Here is a 27,461-nt window from a genome sequence, read left to right as displayed (position 1 = left end):
CTCTCTCACTATTCTTCTCATGGATCACCAATGTGTGTATTCATGCCTTTTTCCTTTCTTTTCTTCTCTTTGCATTTTGTTTCCATTTACATCCTTCATCTTGTGTTAGAGAACTCTCAAATCCTCACACTCTTTGTTGTGTTGGAATTGAGATTTAGTCCTCTTTCTTACCAAATGATTCTCCATTAGTTTTTGATCTCATATCAAATCTTCTTGTGAGCATTTGTCATCAATTTTCTTTAACAATTCGAAGTGGTAAAACATGATACCCTGTTTCAACTCACTAAAATTAGCAAGCCGAAACAGGGGGGGGCATATAGCTACCCTCAAATTTTCATCACCTTCCTTAGTAAGCATTAGGTGATTTTGTGATCTAACGTGTGTTTTGTAGGGTGCGGTTCCTAACTGTGTACTGCAGATACCGCTGGGGGCTTCGTTCGACAGACTTATGGATATATCCTTTTTCAAATAATGTTTACTTTTCTGTACTTTAGCTTGCATATGCACGTAGTGTTCATATGACCGCTAAAGTGGGGGCTAAATGTAGCATCGTAAATTGTACGCACTTGCTAGGGTGGTACAATTTCACACCTAGTTTAGCACCCGCCTTGGCGCATTTTGTATTTTGCATTGCATTTCCCCTTTAGCACTTAATTAATTAAATTAATTAGGTCTAAGGTCCTATTTTATCATCTCCTATATCATAAAGTTGGGCCCTTTCATTAAAGTGTGCCCCTTTCAATTTATTCCTCCAATACATCATTTAATCAAAAACCCTCATTAGGTCCTATTTTGAACTTGGGGGCTTGGTTTCGGGGGTCAAAACATCTCGAAATCACCTGTAACTTCGAGATTCTCTCTAAAATCATCATATCCGACGGCCCTGAAAATTTGGTGAAAAGTTGTCGGGACCGTGGCGCTCGGAGTGCACATGGTCCCGGACATTTTTCCCAAAATTTTAGGAGCACAATCCAATCATAAAATAAAGCTTAACCCCAAGAAATGGGCGGGAGATTCAATCTCTAGGTTGGCCAAAAGACGAAATTACGACCTAGGGTTTCATATATAAGAGCTCTCTTTCTTCATTTGAAAGGAGGGGAACTTTGGCTTTCGAGGACCTTCTATGCAGCGAAAGAGCAGATCTTTGAAGACTTCAATGACATTCAACATCCATCAATCAAGCATTCATCAATTTCATTCATTTAGGGCTTGGGAGACATTGAAGAACAATAGGAGATTACCGACTGAAGATTGGCTTGTACTCCTCCCTTGAGGGTTGGGTATGATTTCATGTTGTTTTCATGTCTTTGCATAAGCTTCAATATATCCTTTATTCATGCTTTAGATCACTTTGCATCTTGATTTAGAGCATTTACATTATCATTTACAAGCAATTAGGGTTTACTTTCTAGGTTGCTCTAGTTTGCTTCCTTGCATTTAAGGACCTTGCACACACACTAGGTCTACACACACAATACATTTTACAATACAACTTGGCTATTCGTGGAGGTGGAAATCACCGAAGCGGGGGTTTGACTAAGGCAAAACCCTATATAGCCGCCCACCACACCTTTTCAGATATAAGTGCAGGTTTCGGAATTCAGACGATGCCGCAAGTTACAGATCCGGAAGAAGCAGACGGAGACCAAACAACACACTAAGTTTCAGAGCAAAAGGACAGGACAGGGGCGCTGGGCGCCCTGGTCCCTGGGACAGGGGCGTTGGGCACCGTGGTCCTCCTGACAGACAGCATTTTCAGCACTTTTGACAGCTTTTCCAAAGTGCAAAAACAGCAGTTTCTGGAGTAGTTTCAGGGGCAGAATCAGGACAGTGGCACCCGCGCCCCCGTCCCGAATATTTTCATTCATATTTTAACACTGGGTACGCATTTACATTTTTATCTTGTCCTTGTGTTTACAGCTTTCCATTGTTTAAGTTCAATTCTGCAATCTTGTTATTAGTTCATACTTGCATTTTGGGGTTAGGGATTGAACTTGCATCATTTTATCTTTCAATTACAACAAAGGAATAGAAATCCTAATAGGTAGCCCGTGGCTCTCTCTTCCACAAAAAGAAGTAGCCAATTGTGTGATACCTCTAGGCTCTTTCGTATTCCACAAGTGTGTGGTTGAAAGTGAGATTAGGGCATGTTTGCTTAGTGTCACTTTTTCTCCCACACAGTTCCCAACCTCCGTGCACAATGAGAGGCATTTGCCCCAAAATTCAAAAGATTCTCAAAGTGTGTCTAATGTGTCCTCAAATGTTGTAGAAACAATCTCACCACTGCACTACAAATCACCAACCAAACATGAATATACCAATGTCCACCCACAATAAAATCTACCCCACCCTTCCTCACTTCTTGAAGGGGCAAACATCATGCTAAGCCCCCTCTTTTCTTGAGGGATATAAATAGGATGTTTCTCATGTAATGATTCACCCCTAAGCAAGAAGCTATCTTGGGATGATAGATATCCCCCTACCTCTATTTCCTATAGTCTTTGATTTTTCATCTTATATACTCTCTAAAGACCAAATATTTCATCATCATGAGATGATTTGTCATCGTGAGATGAGTCATTTGTATTCACTGCAAACCCATAGAAGTGTGCTTCACCTTCAGTCCTAGTGAGAGCTTTATTTTTATTCAAATTCCAATCAATAAGATCTTTGGCCTAGTGAATGCAATTCATCTTCACATGTCCAATTTTCTAATGATAATAACATTTGAATTTTCTTCCCTTGTTGAAATTTTATTCTTCTTCTTAACAAGAAAAACACTTTCCTCAAAAATTAAATGACTATTGTTAACTCTACTTCCTTCATCAATCAAATAACAAATTATAGTTTCTAAACTAGGATTCATTTAGTTAAAAATGAAAATAATTTGATCAAAATTTGAAGGCATGCTACTTATTAAGATTGCCTTGGCATCATCATCATCAACCTTAGAGTTTACACCTACAAGTTAACTAAGGAGGCAATGAAATGTACTTATATGTTGAACAATATTATCTCTCTCTTTCATCTTCAACCCAAAGAGATCTTGTTTTTATGGACATTTTAGTATTTGAATCTTGTGAACCAAATAAAGCATTAAGCTCATCCCATATTTCCTCTGATGTCTTCATTAGATCAATGTGATGCAAATATGCATCAGATAATCAAAGACCAATCAATTGTGTAGCCCTGTGATATTTAGCCATCCATTTTGTTTTCATCTGCATTTTATGGTTTCTTGACAAATCCAATCACAACATTCCATAAATATTTTATTTTTTTTAAGTAACTATTTTTTTATTTGCCAAGTATGAAAATCACACCCTTCAAATTTAGCAACAGTAACTAATTTTTGAATTTTCTTATAACTGCTTATGCCTCCCTATAGATGTTTAAAAATTTTGTGGAAAATAAATTCAAATATACCTTTAGAAATGTGCCTTTCACTATCCTTTCATCTAGTGCCAAGAATCTCCACATATGCATGTACAAAGATTGTTGTTTCACTTTTCATGTTCTGGGCAATTGACTGAGGATGGACTAGAAAGGCTTCTTTGGCGATATTCTATTACAGCCAACAGTCAAATTCTTAACAAAATCTAATGGTGGCATAATCAAAAGAAAGAGAGACATCACTGCTTGTGAGTTCCTCCCGCTTGATCACCTATTTGGCTATTATGTAATAGTTTTTTGGGTCTCTCTTGATTTTATCTAATCAGAGCAAAGATATTTCATTTTTTATATTGTATTATGAATAATATATTTTTTTTATTTATTCAAAAGAAAATATAATGAACATTTATATCGATAAAAAAACTTAACATATTTTAATACAATTCTTATTAAATTTTATATTACAACAGTAAAAAATAATATATTATTTATTAATTGAAAAAATATAATGTAACTTAAAAAAGATAGATCTTTATGAAAGTATTTTCATACCATCAATTATATTAAAATAAACTAAATATTTTTTTTTAAATAAATAAATATTAAATATATTGAAAAAAATTCATAAAAACAAATAAGATTTTCTTAAAATGGAAATACAAATAAAAACACAAAACAAATAGGTAGTATTATTATAGAAAGTAATCAACCATTATTTCCAATCTGAAGATGAAACCTTATCATTTCCTCTCCTAAATCATTCAGTCAAGATCGACATCTGAAGCACTGCAGTACTCCAAACTGGAGATGAAAACGTTAACTCCTGAATTTGTATGGCATTGTCGGTAATGCTTCTCTGGAAATGCTTCTCTGGAAATGCTTCTCCGGAAATGCTTCTCTCCTCAAATATTGCTTTCTTGTGCCACCTCTTACCCAAACAAGTTCCTCCACCACTTCTTTCATTGGCGGTCTCTTCCTCCTTTCTAAATGAAGGCATTCTCTTGCTATCCTTGCCATATCTTCCATCTCTTGCTGGTTTTCTTCCTCCAATACTCTGTTATCTAATATTTCTGTCAGACGATTGTGGTTGAGTCTGGACAGAAAAAGACTAGATAAACTCATCTCCTCACTGTCCCTTGCTAGAGAGATAGGTTTCAGAGCTGTTAAAAGCTCAACTAAGACTACACCAAAACTGTACACATCACTTTTTTCGGTGAGTTGATATGTTTGGAAGTACTCAGGATCTAAATAACCCCATGTGCCCTTTATATTATATGTGGTGACATGTGTGTTATTGGAAGCTGAGATGAGACGAGAAATCCCAAAGTCTGCAACTTTGGGAGAGAGTTTCTCATTCAAAAGAATATTAGATGATTTTACATCCCGGTGGAAAATGGGTTGGGATGCTCCAGAATGTAGGTATGCCAAAGCCTCCCCTGTCTCAATTGCAATTTGCAGACGTGACGCCCAAGACAAAGACCCCTCTTTGGAGTGTAAATGTTGAAAGAGTGTTCCATTGGGAACAAATTCAGATACCAACAAAGGGAATTTATTTTGGATGCAGCACCCGAACAATTTCACTATATTTCTGTGATTTATTTGGGAGAGAATTGTAACTTCATTAAGCAACTCATGGTCATCCTCCAGATTTAAAGCTTGCTTGGACTTTTTAATGGCCACAAGAGTACCATCTGATAGAATGCCTTTGAACACAGTTCCAAAGCCACCACTTCCCAATGTCATTTCATTTGAATAATTATTAGAAGCTCTTGCCAATTCCTTGGCAGAAAAAATTCTCAGGCTTTCTCTCCCCACTGTAGAATCTATGTGTCGCTGCAACAGCTGATAGTACTTGGCCTCCACAAGTTTCAAGTGGCGTTTCTTTAGACTCCAAACCAAAAGAGACGCTGCTAGAGAGACAACCACAAACGACGAGACGGCTCCTGTGTATTTTACCAGATCGGAAGTTGAAACAAAAATATGGTTATTTTTTAATATCTTCAAGGCAAACAATTCAACTAACACAAACACGCGCAATATATTAAATACTTCGTTACCTATGATTGCAGGAAAGACTAGGCTATTTGAAGTTGTGGACTTGCATCCTGTCCCATTTGTAAAGCCATCTCCCACATATCCATTTGCACATGAACAGTTGTAGGAACCTGCCCAATTAAAGCATAGTCCCCCTTGCTCTACTCCAACGCACATACTCTGGTTTGTATTACATTCGTTTACATCTGAAGATTCATCATCATTGTCATTAGGATGTTTGAGATTTGAAGGAACAATAATTGAAAAACATTAAACATGGCTATCTAAGTAAGAAAGTTGTGAGTTCTTACCTGTGCAATCAGTGCCATTGGAGTAACCATTTCCTTCATATCCAGGGAGACATTTGCATACGTGGCCTTTTCCTGAAGGCGAGTCAAGGCATCCTGCATTGGATGCACAAGAATAATCCGTCGTTTCTTTAGCCATGGCACAATCCTTTTCCCCGACACCCCAGTTAAGACGGATACCATAATAAGGCTTTTTGCCTCTTCTCCAAAATAGGTTGGTTTCATTGTCGACGATGGTGAAAGTGGAAGGGTCCATTATGGTGGAGAAGCCACAGAACCTCTCACCATCGTAGTTGGGCAATCGAAACAGACCTCCGCCTGTGAAATTGACAAACGGCAAATTATCTGGAAGGTTAATTTCGCAGCAGCCATAGCGGCAGTATGGTTGATCACTTTGAAGATTCATTGTTACACATCTCGCCTCTCCCAAATCCCCAAAACTGTAGGTACCGAATGTTTCGTTGCCCACAACAACTAACCGATTAGAGTTGGAAAGAGTGAAAGGCCCACCTGAAGGTAGTTCAAAGTAGTTTCTCGCACCGTTGTTTGGATCATCATTACAAGAAACGGCCTTGATCAAAGTAGAATTTATGATGAGGTGACCCTCATAATCGATATCCATAAAAATCTTCGAAGAGATACGATCAAAAACCAAATCTGTAAAATTACCTAAAAGACCAGTAGAATTAGCTCGAAAGGCAGTAAAGTATGGAGAGAGCATACCAGTATACTTGTCCTCTGTGCATGTGATCTGAAAACGTGGGTGTCCACAATGAGGCTTGTGAATCCAGAAAGGGTAACTCACATTCATGGAACCACACTTTTCAGGAACACATTTTGCAGTAGTAAAGCCCACCAAACAAACACAAATTAGAAAGCGAGCTACAACTCTGCAATGCATCACAGCAAAAAAACGAATGAAAAGCCGCTTGAAAGTAAATAGCAGCGTGTTGGATTGAAGAATTAGCCAAATACAATGTGAAGTTTCCAAGTAGCTTCCTATAATTCAAATGATAAATTTTCAGCTCTGGTTATACACTAGAACCCTCTTTAATTTAATATTAATTATTTGTCGAGCAAGAAAGGAATACGTGGGACAGTTTTACATGGATCCACGTGAATAATAAAAATATAATCAGCAAAGAAAGTTTTCATTGTTGGAGCGGATTTACGATACGGCTGACACACTGTTTCGCCTCGACACGTGGCTGGAGAATGCTGCTAATTATATGGAAACTAGGCTACATTATAGATTCCAATGTGGACAAAACAAATTTAGTTCAGAAATATAACATTTTGCTAATTAGTTTTATGTACTAATATGTTTGTATATTAATTATGTTTGTATATATGTTTGTGTATTAATTATGTATGAATGCATTGTTTGTTTTTTAGTTTTTCTTAATTAATTATGTAGTAGTTTGTTTGCTTATATGTATTAATTATGTAGTTTTTTTGGTATGTATGTTTATTTATTTTTATTTTTGTATGTTTGTTAGTTTGATTATATGTTTTTTTTAATTTTCTAAATTTGTATTTTTGTATGTATGCTTTTGTTTTTGTGAGTGTTTGTTTATGTTTTGTGTTGTGCTTGCATTGTCATTTTTTTTTTATGCATTTAGCTTTTTTTTAGTATTTGGTTTGGTTAGTTTTTTATTTTGTGTTTGTGTTTTTGTCCTTGTTTGTTTTTGAATTGTCACTGTTTGGATTGTTTGGATTTGCATATATGTATGTATATTCAATAATTGTGTTTGTTCACTTCTTTTGTTTTTGATGTTGCACTTGTAGGTTTGCACATAGACATTCTTTTTACATTGTTTCTGGTTTTTTAGTTTGTGGTCATTGTGTTTTTGTTTATCCTATTTTTTGTAGTTTTCTTCTTCATTCTTTACTTAGTCTAATTATTTTTATTTATTTATATACTTCTTCTTTCTTTTAGTATTTTTAATTCTTTTTATTATTTTTTTTGTTTTTATTTTTCCTCTTTCTTGTTGCACACCCTTTGATCCCTCAAATTTTATGCCCCTTCTCTCCCCCGCCTAATTTTAGTTAGCTTGGTCTACTATCATTTTTACTATTCTCTTTCTAGTTCTCATCCTATGATGGATCATGGAGCTTGATTCAAAACATTTTTTTTATGAAGAAATTCTCACACAGCCAAATCTAGAAATCATCAATGCAAATCTATAATGGATTGTGGAAGCTTCATGCATTTAACATTTTGCTCCTAGACAAATGCCAATAATAATAAATTATTTTTTATGTTTCACTTTCTATAGAATCTAACAAGAATATTTGTATGTTATATAATATAAATTTATGTGTCTCTTTTAAACACTATATAAAATGACAAAATTGTAATAAATAGAGTTAAACTTTTTATGTTCTTCAAATATAAATTTGGCAATTCAGCTTGCACGGAAAGGAATCCTCAACGTTACTAGAATGTGAAAAAAAAAAAGAAAATCTAATTCTAAGTTTAAACTATATTAAACATGTATTAAAATAATTGGATTTTTAATTTATTAACTCAAATTTGAAGGATAGGGTTTTAGTGTTTGTAATGGTGAAATTATCATACCTTTGCCATTTTCTATTTTTTTTTGCATCTTAATATTTTAAGACATGTATAAATTTTGGTCACTATCTTAAGAGTAAATGCCAACAAAGAGAGACAAATTGAAAACTATAAATAAATAAATGCATTTATATTTGTAATAATATTTGTAGGTAAGTAACCCATGACTATTTAGTATATAAATATTAAATGGCTATTGGGTAAAATTATAGAATTATGTGACACTTTTAGCCAATTTATTTGCACAAGTGAATTTGAATATTTGCAACTAAAAATCAAATTCTTTCAAACACATTATTTAGCTAAATTAGATATGGACTTGAACCTTTCCAAGTAAAATTGTCCACTAAATTCATAATTTGCACCACTTTGGCACCAATTTATCAAAACAAATATAACAAAAATGATGTTTCAACAACTTCTAATATTATAAAAAACAATTTATATAAGAGTATTGGTTTATATATCTATAAGTGTAGTTTCCAAAAGTATAATTTTTAAATAGTTTAATTATATTTTATTTTTTACTAAAAGTAGGTCAAAACCATTAAAAGTAACGTTGATTATTATTGAAATTGAGGAAAAATCAATTCTACAACTCCCAAAGATCACCTACATGCAAACCTATCATAGAAAGAGAGAAGAAAAATAGCTATGGAGGCTAGAATTCAAAGATCCAGAAAAGAGGAGTCAAGTTGATTGTGAAACAAGAATGCAATTCAATAATTACAGTTGTTCTGAAAATACAAAGAGAGAATCCTTATAAAAGGATACTCAAAACCCTGAAGATGAAAACCCTAAAGAATTATAAGATTCCTAAGTTTAGATTAAGCGTAGAGTATAATAGACTAATAATTAAATAAATAATTATTAGCTAATAAAAGATAACTCTAACATCCCCCCTTAAGATGAACTTAGGGAGTATCTAAAAAACAACTAAGGACTAAAAAAGCATGTAAAAATGTAGGAAAGCAACAATGAGTCTTGGCAACTAGGCCTAATGAGGTACCCAAGTACAATAAAATCTCTGTAAAGTGGAGAAAAAGGAGAAAACCCTGTGGGAACAAAAATCCTCTCCAAGAAGAGATGAAAGATCAAGTGAAGGACTAAGAAGCCTCCAAATAATAGTGTTCTAGAAGATAGGAACAAAAAAAGATAATGAAGAACACCATTGAAGCATGAAATAGCTGCAAACACTGTCGAAGAGTAACAACTGATTTGAAGAACCTCCACTGAAATAGAACATGACTAGGTGGAGAATACTATAATCTACATGAGTGCCCTCAAATGACACTACTCGAATCAGATGGCAAACAAACACAAACAACTGAACTCGAAGATACAGATGGCATGAAACACTAAAGTCTGAAGAGTTGATCAATCGAACTAAGGAAGCATTAGAACCAACAAGATAAACCTCCCCATAATGTTGAAAAGGGAGAAGGATAGGTACACTGATAAGAATGACCAACAAAAATTGCATGGCGAAGAACCAGGAACATCGAAGGTGCAGATAAAGTACATAGTGTCATGGAAGGAACGCTCACTTGACACACATCATGAGGCTAATGTCGTGGAAGGAACACTCACTTATCAAAGGTAGATGGAAAACAAAAGGCAAACATCAACCCCCCATGGCACTTTATAAGTAGTGCATGTACAATAAGGCACAAGATGTGCAAGATCCCAAGTATACAATACATGGTGGCACTTTATCTCAGTGTGTTTGCATAAATAAAATGCTACAATGATAAGAAGAGACAGAAGAGTAGAAATAGAAATCCAAAGATTAGACATCCTACTCAAAGAAAGAGATCCCAAGACCTGAAACATCCAAGATATTCACTAGAGTGCTGAAAAGAAAAAAGAAAAAAGTGAATAAAATATACCTGGAGTAGAATCTGGAAAGAACACTCATATGACTAGAAATTACACAGAACAAGCTTTCCAACAATATAAAGTTTTCAAAAAATGGAGTTCGGATGCTCAAGTTATGTCTCCTAGAGTGCAAAAAGGAACCGCTGGCTTTGACAACCAAAAACATCATCAAAAAAGAAAAATCAAAAGATCAAACCTCTAGATCTGGATAGAGCTCGGAAAGATCTCAACGATATTAGGTTTTTGAAAAAGCGTCTCTGTATGACCAAGTTACGGCCAAAAGAAAAAAAACCCTCTTGTAGGGCATAAAGAGGGTAAAAAAATAATTTTATTTTATTTTTATTTTTTTGATGAAAATTTTCTGAAGCATTTGCAGGTACAGCCATACGGATTTTTGTGTCTCGTAAAGTGTGCCAATGAAAAATTCATGGCCCAGATGCCCTTGTCACCAAAATAGGTCAAATTATATATCAAAATTTGTGGAATCGGCCTCATGAATCCAACTGTGAGGTCCTTTTGACACCAAAATGTACCCAAAAAAAAGCTACCCCCAAAAATGGAAAAAAACAACTCCACAAACCCCTGAATACTCAGGTCTAAAGAACAAGGCCCAAAAACTCTCATGAAGAGAACAGGGGCATGCAAATCTAGAGCTCTGATACCATATTGGAGTTGAGGAAAAATCAACTCTACAACTCCCAAAGATCACCTGCATGCAAACCTGTCACAGAAAGAAAGAAGCAAAATAGCTATGGAGGTCAGAATTCAGAGATCTGAAAAAGAGGAGTCATATTGATTGTGCAACAAGAATGCAATTCAATAATTACATTTGTTACGAAAATACAAAGAGAGAATCCTTATAAAAGGATACTCAAAACCCTAAGGTGAAAACCCTAAAAAATTATAAGATTCCTAAGTTTAGCTTAAGTGTAGAGTATAATAGACTAATAATTAAATAAATAATTATTAGCTAATAAAAATACACTCTAAAAATTATCTTGTCGATCAAAAATATTAAAATTTATTTAAATATTTTTTTAAAATATGGTGCATTAAAAAACATTATATTTTAATATGATATAATTTTTTTCTATTTTGGATAAATAATTAAAAAAAGGTGATGCTCCATGGAAATGGTTATGTTTTCAATGCACACAAATTTTAGGATTCATATAAGATATGTATTAATCAAAATGAAGAAAATAAATAAATACATACACTAAAGTTTCAAGTTATAAATATTCATTAAAAAAATTGAAAGAAAAAAAATTAAATTTATTATATAAAGAGTGTTGTCCTATGTAACTCTATTTTTTAGTATTTAATTAGCAAAAAAATTATAGTATCTATATTTTAAAAATCTATATTCAAATAATATTCAAAATACTTTTGGCTCGGCAAAGAATCCAAATTTGCACAAATTATGTCATTTCTCAATTTGTCAAGGTAGCAAGGTACTTTTCCCAATTTATACACAAAAGTAAATGGTAAATTGCATGAATAATATGGTAATTTCATCATAATAATTTTCCCTCACCTTGAGGTGCATTTGAATTCTAGAATGATCATGCACAAAAAATTATGTACTATTCAAAAATAAGTGTATATTTAAGTGAATATCTTAAAAATTTAAAGGAGAGCACCATATTATATATAAACATTAAAATCATTATTTTTTACAATAAGACCTAATAACCATAATATAAGAACTCCCAATAGTTAACATTTTCTAAGATGTTTTTTTCTTATTTACTTATGCCAGCATTTAGTTGTCTTCTTCTCTTCCCAGTTCAAGATGCTAATAAAGGTGAAAGTGACTCATTTATAGAACCAAAAACGGATTCTAAAATATGATGAACTACACTACATTATTTAATGGGAGTTACAACATCTTTCTTTGCTACATTTTGAATTCTATAACAAGACAAGGGTAAGTGCACCAAGATAGGGGACCAAAAGGGGGTCTTAAGTTTCTACTTTTTTCTAAACTCAACAAATTCTGAACGTCGATGAGAAATTAAAGATAGGTACACTCTAAATTTAAAGATGCAACAAGAACAAAATTTGAAACTGCTATTTTTTTTTTAAATGGCGGAGATTAATGGTTTCAAAAAGGGGCACCACAATTATTGGTCAAAAAAACATAACATAGCACCAAATGTGGTACCCCTAATATGTTAACCTTTTATAAAAAAATTTAAAACCGCTCTAGTAAGAAACTAGCTAACACCATGTAGTTTAAATGCTAATTTTTTTGTATAATTTTTTGATGAATATATGATTTTTTACAAATGTCTGAAGTGGACACATCCTAAAAAATAGAAATTTGAGCGTGCTCCTCCCAAAGCTTTTAGAAAATTAATTGAAAATCATTTCTTTTCAATCCATGTAAAATGGAGTCTAGCTTCTAAAAATGTAGTTTGTTTTAAAATCTGATGAATGAGTAAAAAATTATGCCCAAAATAGCACATGTTCATTTTTGACAATAAAAAAAGGCACACTAACAAAAGAAAATAGAGATGAAAACCTTAACATTTATAATTAAAATTTGAAAATAATTATATGGTTAGATATTTAAGACTGAGATTAAATTGATTGTAGTGTTTTTTTGTTTGCATTGAAGCAAGTGCAAACCTAATGGAGAGCATGAATGAAATTGTGAGAAATTTTTTATATATTTTTAGAAGAACATGTCTCAAGCCTGAAATGGTCATCCATGTCTTTGGGTTGGATGCCCAAGACAAATTCAAGCCAAAGGCTTGGTATTTTTTAAAGAAACACATTTGGCATGCACCAAACATGACGTGTGCCATATTTGGCGCACAACGAATTTACAAAATTCATATATTGCATTTAGCATGCACCATATTTTAATTTTTTAAATAATATTACACCTAGCACACCTATATTTTTAAAAATATATGTAAATATGCCAAGAGATGTCTACTTAAAACGCAACCCTAATCCTAGCTAAAATGATAACATCCAATATATTTGTGCCACAAACATGTATATAATATGTGCACCCAATTTGTAATCTAGTGTTATACTAATAACCGAGAGTATGATACTAACACCCATTATCAAATGGATAAAACAAACGTATCATAGAAAAGGGAAAGTATCCACCAAGTATCTCTTCAAAATTCAATATGCATACATAGTTCAATACACTCTCTTACTACTATTATATGGATGCAATATCAACAATTGCATGAATACAATATCAACAATCAAAGTAAGAATGACTCAATGTAAACTATCTAATGTTCAAGTGTGTCAAAATACACCTAACAATTAAAAATTTATTTAAATATATATTTTTACAATAGATACTATATTTTAGATGCTAATATAATGTTAAGAAATGAAGTTACATGAGACATCACTCTCTTTAAATACTAAATTTTACTTTTTCTTCTTTTCGAATATATTTATAACTTAAAAATTTAGTGCATGGATTTATTTATTTTTTATTTTTGATAAATATTTTAGTTCGCTTTGTAATTTGTCTCAGCCGTTTGGTGGGCTTTATTGCTGCAAAATGTGTTCCTGAAAACTGTGTTTTGATGAATGTGAATTACCCTTTACAATTCTGATTGTGGAGATCCTAATTTTCAGATCCTAATTTGGGAGAGGCGATCGAGATGTGTAACAATGAACCTTCAAAGTGATCAACCATACTGCCGCTATGGCTGCTGCGAAATTAATCTCCCACATAATTTGCCCTTTGTAAATTTCACGAGCGGAGGTAGCTTTCCATTGCCCAACTACGATAAGATGTTGTGTGGCTTCTCCACCATAATGGACCCCTCCACCTTCACCATGGTCGGCAATGAAACATACCTCTTTTGGGGATATGTAAGGTTGCCTTATTATGGTCTCCGTCTTAATTGGGGTATCGGCCTTGAGAATTGTTCCACGCCGAAAGCAACGGACAATTATTCTTGCTCCTCCAAAGCACAATGCCTTGACTCGCCTTCAGGATATGGGTAGGTATGCAAATGTCTCCTTGGATTTGAAAGAAATGGTTGATCGCAGGAATGGTTTAAATCACATATTAAGCTTATATTTCTAAGTTTAAAAATGTTAAACACTTAGAATTACAAACATTTTTTAGACTTAATATGTTGCTTAATGTATGTGATCATATTAAGAATACATTTCTAAGTTTAAAAGTGTTAAACACTCAGAATTGACTAACATCCTCTAGACTTAATATATTAGTAAATGTGTGTGGTTTAAGACTGACCAATACTGCACAAATAAAACCCTCATAATAGCTCTTACTTAGATAACCATGCTTTCTCTTTTGCAATCATTGTTGTTTAAAATCTCAGATATTCTAAGGACAATTATGATGAATATAAATGAATGTAATCATATAATCGGTCGGAGTATCTGCGCTGGAACAGAGGAAGGGGGGATGTGTCATAATTTGGCAGGTTTCTACAACTGTGCAAAAGATATGTGGGAGATGGCTTTACAAATGGGACGGGATGCAAGTCCACAAGTTCAAATCATCTTGTCTTTCCTGCAATCATAGGTAACGAAATATTAAATATATTGTGTTTGTGTTATTTGAATTATTTGCCTATATTCGAAAATAACTATATTTTTATTTCAATGTCTGATTTGGTAAAATACACAAGATCTGTCTCTTTGTTTGTTTGTCTCTTTAGCAGTGTCTCTTTTGTTTTGGTGGTTAAAGAAGCGTCACTTGAAACTTCTGGAGGTCAAGTATTATAAGCTGTTGCAGCAACATATAGCTTCTACAGTGGCGAGAGAAAGCCTCTAAAAATTTATGCCAAAGAATTAGCAAGAGCTTGTAATAATTATTCAAAAGAAATGGTGTTGGGATGTGGTGGCTTTGGAACTGTCTTCAAAGGCACTCTATCAGATGGCACACTTGTGACCATTAAAAATTCCAACCAAGCTTTCAATCTGGAGGATGACCATGAGTTTCTTAATGAAGTTACAATTCTCTCCCAAATAAATCACAAATATATAGTGAAATTGTTAGGGTGTTGTATCCGAACAAAATTCCCTTTGTTGGTATCTAAATTTGTTCACAATGGAACACTCTTTCAACATTTACACTCCAAAGAGGGATCTTTGCCTTGGGTGTCACGTCTGCAAATTGCAATTGAGACAAGGGAGGCTTTGGCATACCTACATTCTGGAGCATCCCAACTCAATGATTTGTACGTGGAAAACTCATAAAGAGAAAAACCACAATGGGAAGCCTACCCATAGTCAAATGATACTTCTGCAAAAAGTATGTGTTATAATGAGGGGCCTGCACATGCAGGAAGGCACACTACCTAGAGTGTACTGCTCATTACAAAAAGAATCTCACTGACTAGAGAGGCTACAAACTTCTCAAGATAAATGGACAACAATCCAATAGAGTGAACTATCAGAGATAGCATCTATCATGCCTGATTACAGTCCCAGTTAAGCTCAATGCCAGAGGACTAAATCCTCTTCCTTAATCCCAATTTGATCACCAAAGATCGACCAAATCCTCTACCTAAATGATATTACAATATTTGCACATTAGAATCCTTGATCGGGACCTTTCCAATAACCATGATACTTTACAAAGAGTTTCTACCTCTTATTTATACAAACCCTAAGGCCTAAACCAATTAGGTCAGCTACCTAAAAGATATTACAATAAGATCAATACATAAATCCATTTTCAATGATATGCCATGTCGGCTCACGACCAAAAAAAATAACCAATCCATAAAACATCCCAGTAACGTGTAGAGAACACGTTATCATGATACCGGTCCATAACCTAGATAGGTACCGGACCTATTCTGGGTCCACCATGCCAAAGCAATGTCTTCAAGCAGTTGAAGCATAATCAAAGAACTTCTTCAGCATCCTGAAATCCATCTAGAAGTTTTACCAACACCACTTATGCATCCTATCAAGATTCCTCAGTGAAAGCTCTATCGGTAAAGCCTTGAACCAATGCAGGTAAGGGTTTACCAAAGTGTATGATAGAATCTGATTACAAAGTCCATACCAACTGACCAAGACATGCTCCAGGAGAACATACCACATGAAATCAAACATACCGGAAGTGTCCAACAGATAGTCTCATCTATCAGTAACACTAGATCTTCTGTCGGTAGCCAAAACCTGTCTGTCGGTGCCAATAACCAACCATATTAACTAGTGTTGACATCAATGAAAAAACATTAATACAACACATAATAAATTCATCCATAATGCCAACAATCTCCCCCTTTGGCATTGATGGCAACACTAGATGTGAAAAACATCTAAGTACCAAGAAATGTCAAACAAGTCTCCCCATGTGGAAGACAACAATCAATCTTCTGAATAACTCTCCCCTAGTGAATGATATCTCTGTAAGGTTCTAAATACATTTCTCCCAATCATTATCTCTCTATTTTTCACATCACTATCTCTCCCCCTTTGACATCAATGCCAGAAATCTAACACAAATATCAAAGCAATAATATAAACCTTTGTATCTCAAAGCTGACTACTCCCCTAAAGTAGTAGCACCACTCATCAGTACCAGAATGAACAATCTCTGATAATACATGTCGAACTGATGACACACTGCATCAATCAAGTCTCTATCGGAGGGGCATAAACCCCTAACTTGTATCTTAAATACTCAAATGATTCCTTAGATAGAGGTTTAGTGAATATGTCTGCAATCTGTTCTTTAGTGTTCACATAAACCAATTTGACTTCCTCTACTTCTAGCTTGTCCTTCGAAAAGTTATACTTTATTGATATTGTTACTACTTATCAAATTGCCATTAGTTTTTATATTCAAAGTCATACTATATACTCTAGTTGGTTAACACTACCGAATCATGCAATCGGTATACACAGAGAAGTCAGTATGCATAGTCTAGTCGGTTACAAAGGAAAGCAGTCACAGAATGCAGTATACCGAGCTATTTACCGAGTATCTTTTTATGGCTACTGAGCAGCAAAGATGACACATCGAGTTGATATACACCGAGTGAAATGTCTTACCAGATACATTGAACCTGGACATGCATATGAAAACATGTTACAAGATCGAGGCACATCTAACCGTTATCACATTGGAAATTACACTAAGAGATTGTGTATGATTTTGAGATCAATCTAACCAATGAAATATTTTGTATAGTTATTCATTCAAGGAATCTTGTTTGTAAGATCGAAGCAATGAATTAGATCATCATCTTAAGAGATCTATTTATACAGCATGTGTTAAGGGTGTATGTATGAGAGTAAGAAGACTGTTACAGAGACACAAAGGTCACTGAGAAGGTTTTCAGAGAACAGTCGAAGAACAGAGTAAACAGAAGGGTTTACCGAGTTACTATATGGGTTATCGAGGTACGCTATAAGCAAGGTAATCTATTCTGAGCACATAGAATCTGCTATAACATTTCAGATGTAAAGTTGCAGATATTTGTAATGATTTTATTGTAATATTGTGAAGTTGTAAGAGAAACCTTTAATAGGGTAAAAGACTCTAATCAAGTCTATAAATTGTAAAGCCTCTAACCAGGTGCAGCATTCAAAATAAATGTTGTAAAATCCTTTAGCAAGGTAGATCTAACAGATCTTGTTACTCCTAACAGGGTAAGCTATCAGAAATAGCTAAAATGTAGCTCTAACCGAGCACTCTTTATTATTACAGTAGTGAAGTTGTGGGTGCCATCCCCACCGCACTTTTTCTCTCTAACCAAGAGTTTCTGCGTAACCAAAATATATGTGTTATGAAGTGAATCATGTATGATTGTTATCTACTTGTTTTAACTTTATTTTATGTTATTGTACTATTCTGTTTATACATAATAGTAAAGTTATTATTCAAGAAAAGTTTTGGAGTACTGATTCACCCCTCCCCTCTCAATACATTAGCTTTCCATATTGGGCCTAACAGATATATGCTTAGTCTTAGAGTGAAATACCAGATTCTTAGACATGCCAATAGCTATAGAGTTATCACAGTAGATAACTATCGGTTCACTACAATTTACCCTGATATCCTTCAACATTTTCTTCATCCACAAGACCTGAGTGCAATTAGTTGTTGTTGCAACATACTCAGCTTCTGCAATAGACAAAGAAATGCATGTGTTTTTTGTTGATCCATGAAACGAGTTTCTTTCCAAGAAAGAAATCTCCACAAGATGTGATCTTCATGTCATCAGTATCTCCTATCCAATTTGACTCAGTATATGCACATAAAGTGAAATCATCATTTTTAGAATACCATAAACTATACTCTGTTGCTCCTTGCAAATATAGGAATATCCTCTTTACTGCACATTCATGATTTTATTTAGGATTACTTTGATATCTTGAAACAATACTTAATACATTCATAATATCTGGTCTAGTCTGTGTCAAATATAATAGACCACCAATCATAGATTTATACCTTGTCGGATTTACCGGTGTAGAATTATCCTTCATAGATAATTTCTCACTTGTCACCATAGGAGTACTTACCAGTTTGGAATTATCCATACCAAACTTCTTCAACAATTCCTTTGGGTACTTAGTTTGACAGATAAAAATGCCTTTATCAATTTGAGTAATCTGCAAACCTACGAAAAATCTCATCTCACCAATCATGGACATTTCAAATTCATTCTTCATATTGTTAGCAAATTGGGTATGTGCAAGATCATGGGGGGCCAAAAAGTGGCAATGGAGAAAAAAATGAGTTTTAAACCTTTCCAAACACGCCAAAATCCGCTTTGACTTTTTGTTTGGGTCGACCAAAATTTGAATTTGGTTTGGTAATATCAAACCAAATTGGATATCTGTTAATATCGGATATCCATTTATATTGGATGTCACTATTGTGATGTCATACTTTTTCAAAATCAAATATCCATTTTCCCAACATAAAAAGTATAGTTTAGTAAAATAGGCATGACTTTTGCGTTTCTTATCGAAATTTTGATTTTTTACAAGAGTTGGAAAGGTAATTCAGAGACCTATCAAATGTATAAGGTATTTTTATTATATTATAGACCAAAAATTAATTATAATCATTTGAAGTTAGTCCTTCAATTTTAAAACTTTAAATACTCACAAATTTTGCATACAAAGTCTCATTTTTTTCCTATCACCTCCTTTATCTATCACTTGTCTATCTATACTTATATAAATATATTTTATCTATCTGTTTCTTCTCTACTTATGTCACTTATTTTTTCATCTCATCTAGATAAATAAATTCCCAAGTTACATCCATCTCTCCATATATCTCCATCTTTCTATTCCTATCTCTCCCTCTCCCACTCCATCATTGTCACTACTTATCTCTATATTTCTCTCTAATAATCTCTCTTCTCTCTATTTATCTCCCTCCTATACCTTATCCTACCTATACTTATATATTACTTATCTCTATCACCTCCTTTCTCTCCCTATCTTGTCCCCTCTATCTCTATATCCCTATATATCTATCTTCATGTATATTTATATCTCATTATCTCTAAATCTCACTTATTCACTCCATCTCTCCCTCCATTTATATTACTCTCTCTATCACTTTTTATCCATATCTATCTGTATCTCCATCTTCACATCTCCATCTCTTTCCCTATCAATCTCTCTTTCTATATGTTCCTATATCTTTATATATCTTCCTCTATACATGACTAATCTACTTCTTTGTCTCTTCCTCTATCACCCTCTTGAAGTATCTTTCCCTTTCTCTACCTTTATCTCTTTATTTACTCCATCTTTATATATATCTGGCTCTCTCCCCCAATCCTTCTCTATAGTGCCTTTATATATCTCTATATCTCCCTCTTTCTCTCTCTCCCTCTCTATCTATCCATATCTATAATCTCTATCTCTCTTTCTCACTCTCTTGCACTATCTATATGTCTCTATCTATCAATATTTCTCTTCCTTTATATCTCTCTATGTCTTCATTTTTATCTCACTCTCTTTACCCCTCTCTATCCATTTTTATCCACCTCTTTATATATTTATCTTTGTCTTTACCTCTCTCTTTCTATATATCTATTCATCTCCCACTACCTTTATCTTAATTTTTTATCTCTATCTTCCTCTCTCCTTTTCAATATCTAGATATATTTACCTCTTTCTATCCATCCTTGTCCTTTAGTTTTTCTCCCTCTCACTTCATACTCCTTAATATCTATATCTCTATTTATGTCCTTGTCCTTTAGTTCTTCTCCCTCTCTTTAGCTCTTCATCTCTCTTCACCCTTATATCTCTCCTTATTTGAAACTTAGTACATATGGTCTCCTAAGGGGTTATATGGTGTCCTAAGGGATCATAGAACACCATATGACCCCTTAGGACACAATATGACCCCTAACAACACCATATAGTCTCCTAAGGGGTCATATGGTGTCCTAAGGGGTCATAAAACACCATATGACCCCATAAGACATAATAAGACCCCTAATGACACCATATGGTGTCCTAAGGGGTCATAAGACACCAAATGACCCCTTAGGATACCATACGACCCCTAATGATACAATGTGGTGTCTTAAAGGGTCATATGGTGTCCTAAGGGGTCATAGAACACCATACGATCCATAGCACCATATACTGTCCTAAGGGGTCATATGGTGTCCTAAGGGGTCATAGAACACCATATGACCCATTAGGACACAATACGACCCTTGACGACACCTAAGGGGTCATATAGTGTCCTAACGGGTCATAGGACACCATATGACCCCTCAGGGCACCATACGACCCCTTACAACACCATATGGTGTCCTAAGGGGTCATATAACACCATATGACCCCTTAGAACACAAGAAGACCCATAATGACATGATATGTTGTCCTAAGGGGTCATATGGTGTCACGAGACACCATATGACCCCTAATGATACCTAAGGAGTCATATGATGTCCTGAGGGGTTATATGATGTCCTAGGAACCTTTAGGACACAATATGGCCCCTTAGCACACCATACAACCCCTAACAACACCATATGGTGTCCTAAGGGATCGTAGGACACCATATAACCCATTAGGACACAATATGACCCCTAACAACATCTAAGGGGTCATATTGTGTCCTAAGGGGTCATAGGACACCATATGACCCCTAATGACACTGTATGGTGTCCTAAGGGGTCATAGGACACCATATGACCTCTAACGATACAAAATGACACTTAACGATAACTAAGGGGTCATATGGTGTTCTAAGGGGTCATTGGACACCATATGACCCCTTATCACATCATATGACCCCTAATAACACCATATGGTGTCCTAAGGGGTCATATGGTGTTCTAAGGGGTCATAGAACACCATATGACCCCTTAGGACACCATACGATGCATAATGTAACTATATGGTGTCCTAGGGGGTCATATGGTATCCTAAGGGGTCATAGGATACCATATGACCCCTTAGGAAACCATACGACCCATAACTACATAATATGATGTCCTAGAGGGTCATAGAACACCATATGACCATTTAGAACACCATAAGACCCATAATGACACCATGTGGTGTCCTAAGGGGTCATAAGACACAATATGACCCCTTAGGACATAATATGACCCCTAACGACGTCATATAGTGTCCTAAGGGGTCATAGGATACCATATGACCCCTTAGGACACCATACAACCCTTTACAATACCATATGGTGTCGTAAGGGGTCATATGGTATCCTAAGGGGTCATATAACACCATATGACCCCTTAGAACACAAGAAAACCCATAACAACACGATATGGTATCCTAAGGGGTCATATAGTGTCACGAGCCACCATATGACCCCTTAGGACACAATATGACCCCTAATGATACCTAATGGGTCATATGGTATCCTAAAGGGTTGTATGATGTCCTAGGAACCTTTAGGACATAATATAACCCCTTAGCACACCATACAACACCTAACGATGCCATATGGTATCCTAATGGGTCATAGGACACCATATGACCCATTAGGAAACAATATAACTCCTAAAAACACTTAAGGGGTCATATTGTGTCCTAAGGGGTCATAGGACACCATATGACCCCTAACGATACTGTATGGTGTCCTAAGGGGTCATATTGTGTCCTAAGGGGTCATAGGACACCATATGACCCCTAAAGACACAAAATGATGCCTAGCGATACCTAAGGGGTCTTATGGTGTTCTAAGGGGTCATAGGACACCATATGACCCCTTAGCACATCATACAAGCCCTAATGGCACCATATGGTGCCCTAAGGGGCCATATGGTGTCCTAGGGGGTCATAGAACACCATATGACCCCTTAGGACACCATACAATACATAATGACACCATATGGTGTCCTAAAGGGTCATATGGTGTCCTAATGGGTCATAGGACACTATATGACCCCTTAGGAGACCATACAACCCATAACAACATAATATAGTGTCCTAAGGGGTCATAGAACACCATACGATCCATAATGACACCATGTAGGGTGCTAAGGGGTCATAAAACACAATATGACCTCTTAGGACATAATATGACCCCTAACGATGTCATATAGTTTCCTAAGGGGTCATAGGACACCATATGACCCCTTAGGACACAATACGACCCCTTAGGACACAAAATAAACCCTAATGACTCATTAGCACATTATATGACACCATATGGTGTCCTAAGGGGTCATATGGTATCCTATGGGGTCATAGAACACCATATGAGCCCTTAGGACACCATACGACATATAACAACACCAAATGGTGTCCTAAGGGGTCATAGGACACCATATGACCCCTTAGGACACCATACGACCCATAGCACCATATAGTGTCCCAAGGGGTCATATGGTGTCCTAAGGGTTCATAGGACACCATATGACCCCTTAAGACACAATATGACCCCTAACGATACCTAAAGGGTCATATGGTGTCCTAAGGGGTTATTTGATATCCTAGGAACCTTTAGGACACAATATGACCCATTAGCACACCATACAATCCCTAACGACACCATGTGGTCTCCTAAGGGGTTGTAGGACACCATATGACCTGTTAGGACATAATATGACCCCTAACAACACCTAAGGGGTCATAGGACACCGTATGACCCCTAACAACACAAAATGATGCCTAACGATACCTAAGGGGTCATATGGTGTTCTAAGAGGTCATAGGACACCATATGACCCCTTAGCACATCATACGACCCCTAATGGCACCATATGGTGTCCTAAGGGGTCATAGAATACCATATGACCCCTTAGAACACCATACGATTTATAATGACACCATATGGTGTCCTAAGGGGTCATAGGACACCATATCACCCCTTAGGAGACCATACTACCCATAAAAACATAATATGGTGTCTTAAGGGGTCATAGAATACCATATGACCCCTTCGGACACCATACGACCCATAACGACACCATGTAGTGTCCTAAGGGGTCATATGACACAATATGACCCCTTAGGACATAATATGACCCCTAACTTAGGGTCATAGGACACCATATGACCCCTTAGGACACAATACAACCCCTTAGGACAGAAAATAAACCCTAACAACACCTAAGGGGCAATATAGTTTCCTAAGGGTTCATAGGACACCATATGACTCCTTAGCACACTATACAACCCCTAACGACACCATATGGTGTCCTAAGGGGTCATATGGTATCCTAAGGGGTCATAGAACACCATATGACCCCTTAGGACACGATAGGACACATAACAACACCAAATGGTGTCCTAAGGGGTTATATGGTGTCCTAAAGGGTCGTAGGACACCATATGACCCCTTAGGACATAATACGACCCCTTAGGACACAAAATAAACCCTAACAACACCTAAAGGGTCATATAGTTTCCTAAGGGGTCATAGGACACCATATGACTCCTTAGCACACCATACGACCCCTAATGACACCATATGGTGTCCTAATGGGTCATATGGTGTCCTAAGGGGTCATAGAACACCATATGACCCCTTAGGATACCATACGACACATAACAAAACCAAATGGTGTCCTAAGAGGTTGTATGGTGTCCTAAGGGGTCATAGGACACCATATGACCCATAACGATACCATATGGTGTCCTAAGAGATCATAAGACACCATATGACCCCTTAGAACACAATATGACCCCTAACGACATCATATAGTGTCCTAAGGGGTCATAAGACACCATATGACCCCTTATGACATAATATGACCCCTAACAGTGTCATATAGTGTCCTAAGGGGTCATATGGTGTCATAAGGGGTTACAGAACACCATAGCGCCCCCTAGGACACCATAAGACCCATAACGACACCATATGATGTCCTACGGGGTCATATAGTGTCCTAAAGGGTCATGGGACATGATATGACCCCTTAGGACATAGTATGACCCCTAACAAAACTTAAATGGATCATTAGTGTCTAAGGGGTCATACGATGTCTTGTGACCCTTAGGACACAATATGACCCCTTAGCACACCATACAACCCCCAACGACACCATATGGTGTCCTAAGGGGTTATAGGATACCATATAACCCATTCGGACACAATATGACCCCTAACAATACCTAAGGGGTCATAGGATGCCATATGACCCCTTAACACACCATGTGACCCCTAACAACACCATATGGTGTCCTAAAGGCTCATAGAACACCATATGACCCCTTAGGACACCATAAGACCCATAACAACATCATATGGTGTCCTAAGGTGTCATATGGTGTCCCAAAGGTTTATGAGACACCATATGACCCTTTAGGACACAATATGACCCCTAACGACACCTGAGGGTTCATATGGTGTCCTAATAAGTCATATGATGTCCTATGGCCCTTTAAGATACAATATGACCCCTTATCACACCATATAACCCCTAACGATGCCATATGGTATCCTAACGGGTTATAAGATGTCAGATGGTATCCTAAGGTGTTATAAGATACCATATGACCCGTTAGGACACAATATGACCCCTAATGACACCATATGAATTCTTAGGACACAATATAACCCCTAATGACACCTACTGGGTCATATTGTGTCCTAAGTGGTCATATGACGTCCTATGACCCCTTAGGACACAATATGACCCCTTATCACACCATACAACCCCTGATGACACCATATGGTGTCTTAAGGGGTCATATGACATCATATGACCCGTTAGGACACAATATGATCCCAAATGACACCTAAGGGGTCATATGGTGTCATAAGGGGTCATTTAACACCATATGACCACTTAGGACTCCATGCAATCCATGATGACACCATATGGTGTCCTAAGGGGTCATAGGACACCATATGACCCCTTAGGACACAATATGACCCTAACAACACCTTAGGGGTCATATGATATCTTATGACCCCTTAGCACACCATACGAACCCTAACAACACCATATGGTGTTCTAAGGGGTCATAGGATACCATATGACCCCTTAGGAGACCATATGACCCATAACAACATATAGTGTTTTAAGGAGTCATATGGTGTCCTAAGAGGTCATAGGACACCCTATGACCCTTTAAAACACAATAAGACCCTTGAGCACCCCATATGACTCCTAAAAACATCATATGGTGTCCTAAGGGTTCATAGGACACAATATGACTCATTAGAACACAATATGACCCCTAATGACACCTAAGGGTTCATATGGTAAAGTTAGAGGTGAGGATAGGTATGATAGAGAGATGACATTTGGGGAAGAGAGAATTAGAGAGAGTTGGGGGTAATTAGGGGTTGGTAGGAGAGGGGGGATGGGAAAGTATCAACAAAGGGAGAGAGGGAGAGATGAGGAGAGAGATTCAAAGAGAGAGGTCTAGAGAGAAGGTAATTAGGGGAAGGGGAGGGGGAGAGAGAAGGAGGGATTATCAACAAAGGAAGAGGGGGGAGAGATGGAGAGAGAGCCTCCTGAGTACCCTCTCTCTAGTCCATCTTTTTTATAATACTTCCCTCTTCCCCTCTACTCCCCCTAATTATCCTCTCTCTATCACTCCCTTCACCTCTCCCCACATCTCTCCCTCTCTCCTTTTCTTGATACTTTCCTCTCTCTCCCTCTCCTCCTACCCCCTAATAATCTCAAACTCTCCCTCTCATTCTCTCTTCACCCCAATCACCCCCTCCCTCTCTCTCTTCTCCTTCCACCTAATTACCTCTAGCTCTCTCTCACACACTCTCTCTTCCCCCAATTAATCTCTCCTTCTCACCTCTCTCCCTGTCTCCTTATCTTGATACTTCCCTACGCCTCTCCTTGTCCCCTATGAATTTTGTTGCTAGAGATGAGAAGGAAATGCAAAGAGACTAGTCTAGATCTTAGGAAAGAGAGAGTGACATAGAGGAGGAAATTATGAAGAGGTAGAAATATAAGCACCTTGTAGGACTTGAGAGAATGAATGAGGTATTCAATGACAGTTACAGATATAGGTCTAGAGAGAGATGTATAAATATGGACAAAAGAGAGGGAGGAAGAAACAAACAAGTGGACTGATAGGTCTAGGAGAGAGAGGTGGAGAAAGGAACAAACATAGATAATATGGTTTATCAAAATTTATCGAACTCAATAAAATTCAAAAAAATTATATTATTAATTAATTACTTATTTAGTTTATTTTGAGATGATTGTTACAAAACTTCATGCAATAGGGAAATCATATGAAAAAGTCATGAGTTTTTTATGTTTTAAAAATGAAGGATGAATTTAAGTGAATTATAATTATTTTTTAAAACAAATAATTGAAAATATACCTATTCCATATCATAGAGCTCTTAATTACCTTTCCAACGCCTCTAGAAAATCAAAATTTCAATATAAAACGCAAAAGTTATGCCCAATTTACTAAAATATATTTTTTTATTTTTTCAAAAATAGATATCCGATTTTAAAACATAAATTTTTCCCTCCATCTTTTTGTTTGGGTTTGCTTTGGGATTTGTCTTAGAAGTGACAAGCCTGGAAAGTCAACTGAAAAAATGTGTTTTTCAGTATTCCTTGATCTTCCAGACTTTACACTAGTGCTTGATGACTTTTTTCATACCCAAAATTTATAAAACGAAAAGAGTTTTTTAAGGACATTCTCAGCTTTCTAACAATATAAGGCTTGTCTTTTTTTGACTTTAATAAATAATTATTATTTATTTTCTAATTGAATTTTGACAAAAGTCTCGATTGATAGACTGATTGAAAAACACTCATAACTTTCAAACCGCATAAAAAATTTTGAATCTGAAACATGCATCACATCCTATGCTTCATCTACTATAGGGAAAAATTAAAACA

At 36.0% G+C, this 27,461-nt stretch overlaps 1 protein-coding gene across 1 annotated transcript in view; it reads right to left on the bottom strand.

The window, feature by feature from the left end:
• Positions 1–4,209: 4,209 nt before the first annotated feature.
• The window catches only part of LOC131076626 (wall-associated receptor kinase 2-like), a 59,632-nt gene continuing 36,380 nt past the window's right edge, over positions 4,210–27,461 (bottom strand). The window contains exons 3-4 of the mRNA XM_059220391.1: positions 5,739–6,625; positions 4,210–5,633 (exon numbers count right to left, since the gene is read on the bottom strand). Of these exons, the coding sequence (XP_059076374.1) occupies positions 4,210–5,633; positions 5,739–6,625 (2,311 nt within the window). The remainder of the gene's footprint in view (positions 5,634–5,738; positions 6,626–27,461) is intronic.

This window comes from Cryptomeria japonica, chromosome 5 (genome assembly GCF_030272615.1).
Source record: "Cryptomeria japonica chromosome 5, Sugi_1.0, whole genome shotgun sequence".
Taxonomy (NCBI): domain Eukaryota; kingdom Viridiplantae; phylum Streptophyta; class Pinopsida; order Cupressales; family Cupressaceae; genus Cryptomeria; species Cryptomeria japonica.
Note: the sequence above shows the minus strand (reverse complement) of the source record. Positions and strands in the feature narration are given on the sequence as shown.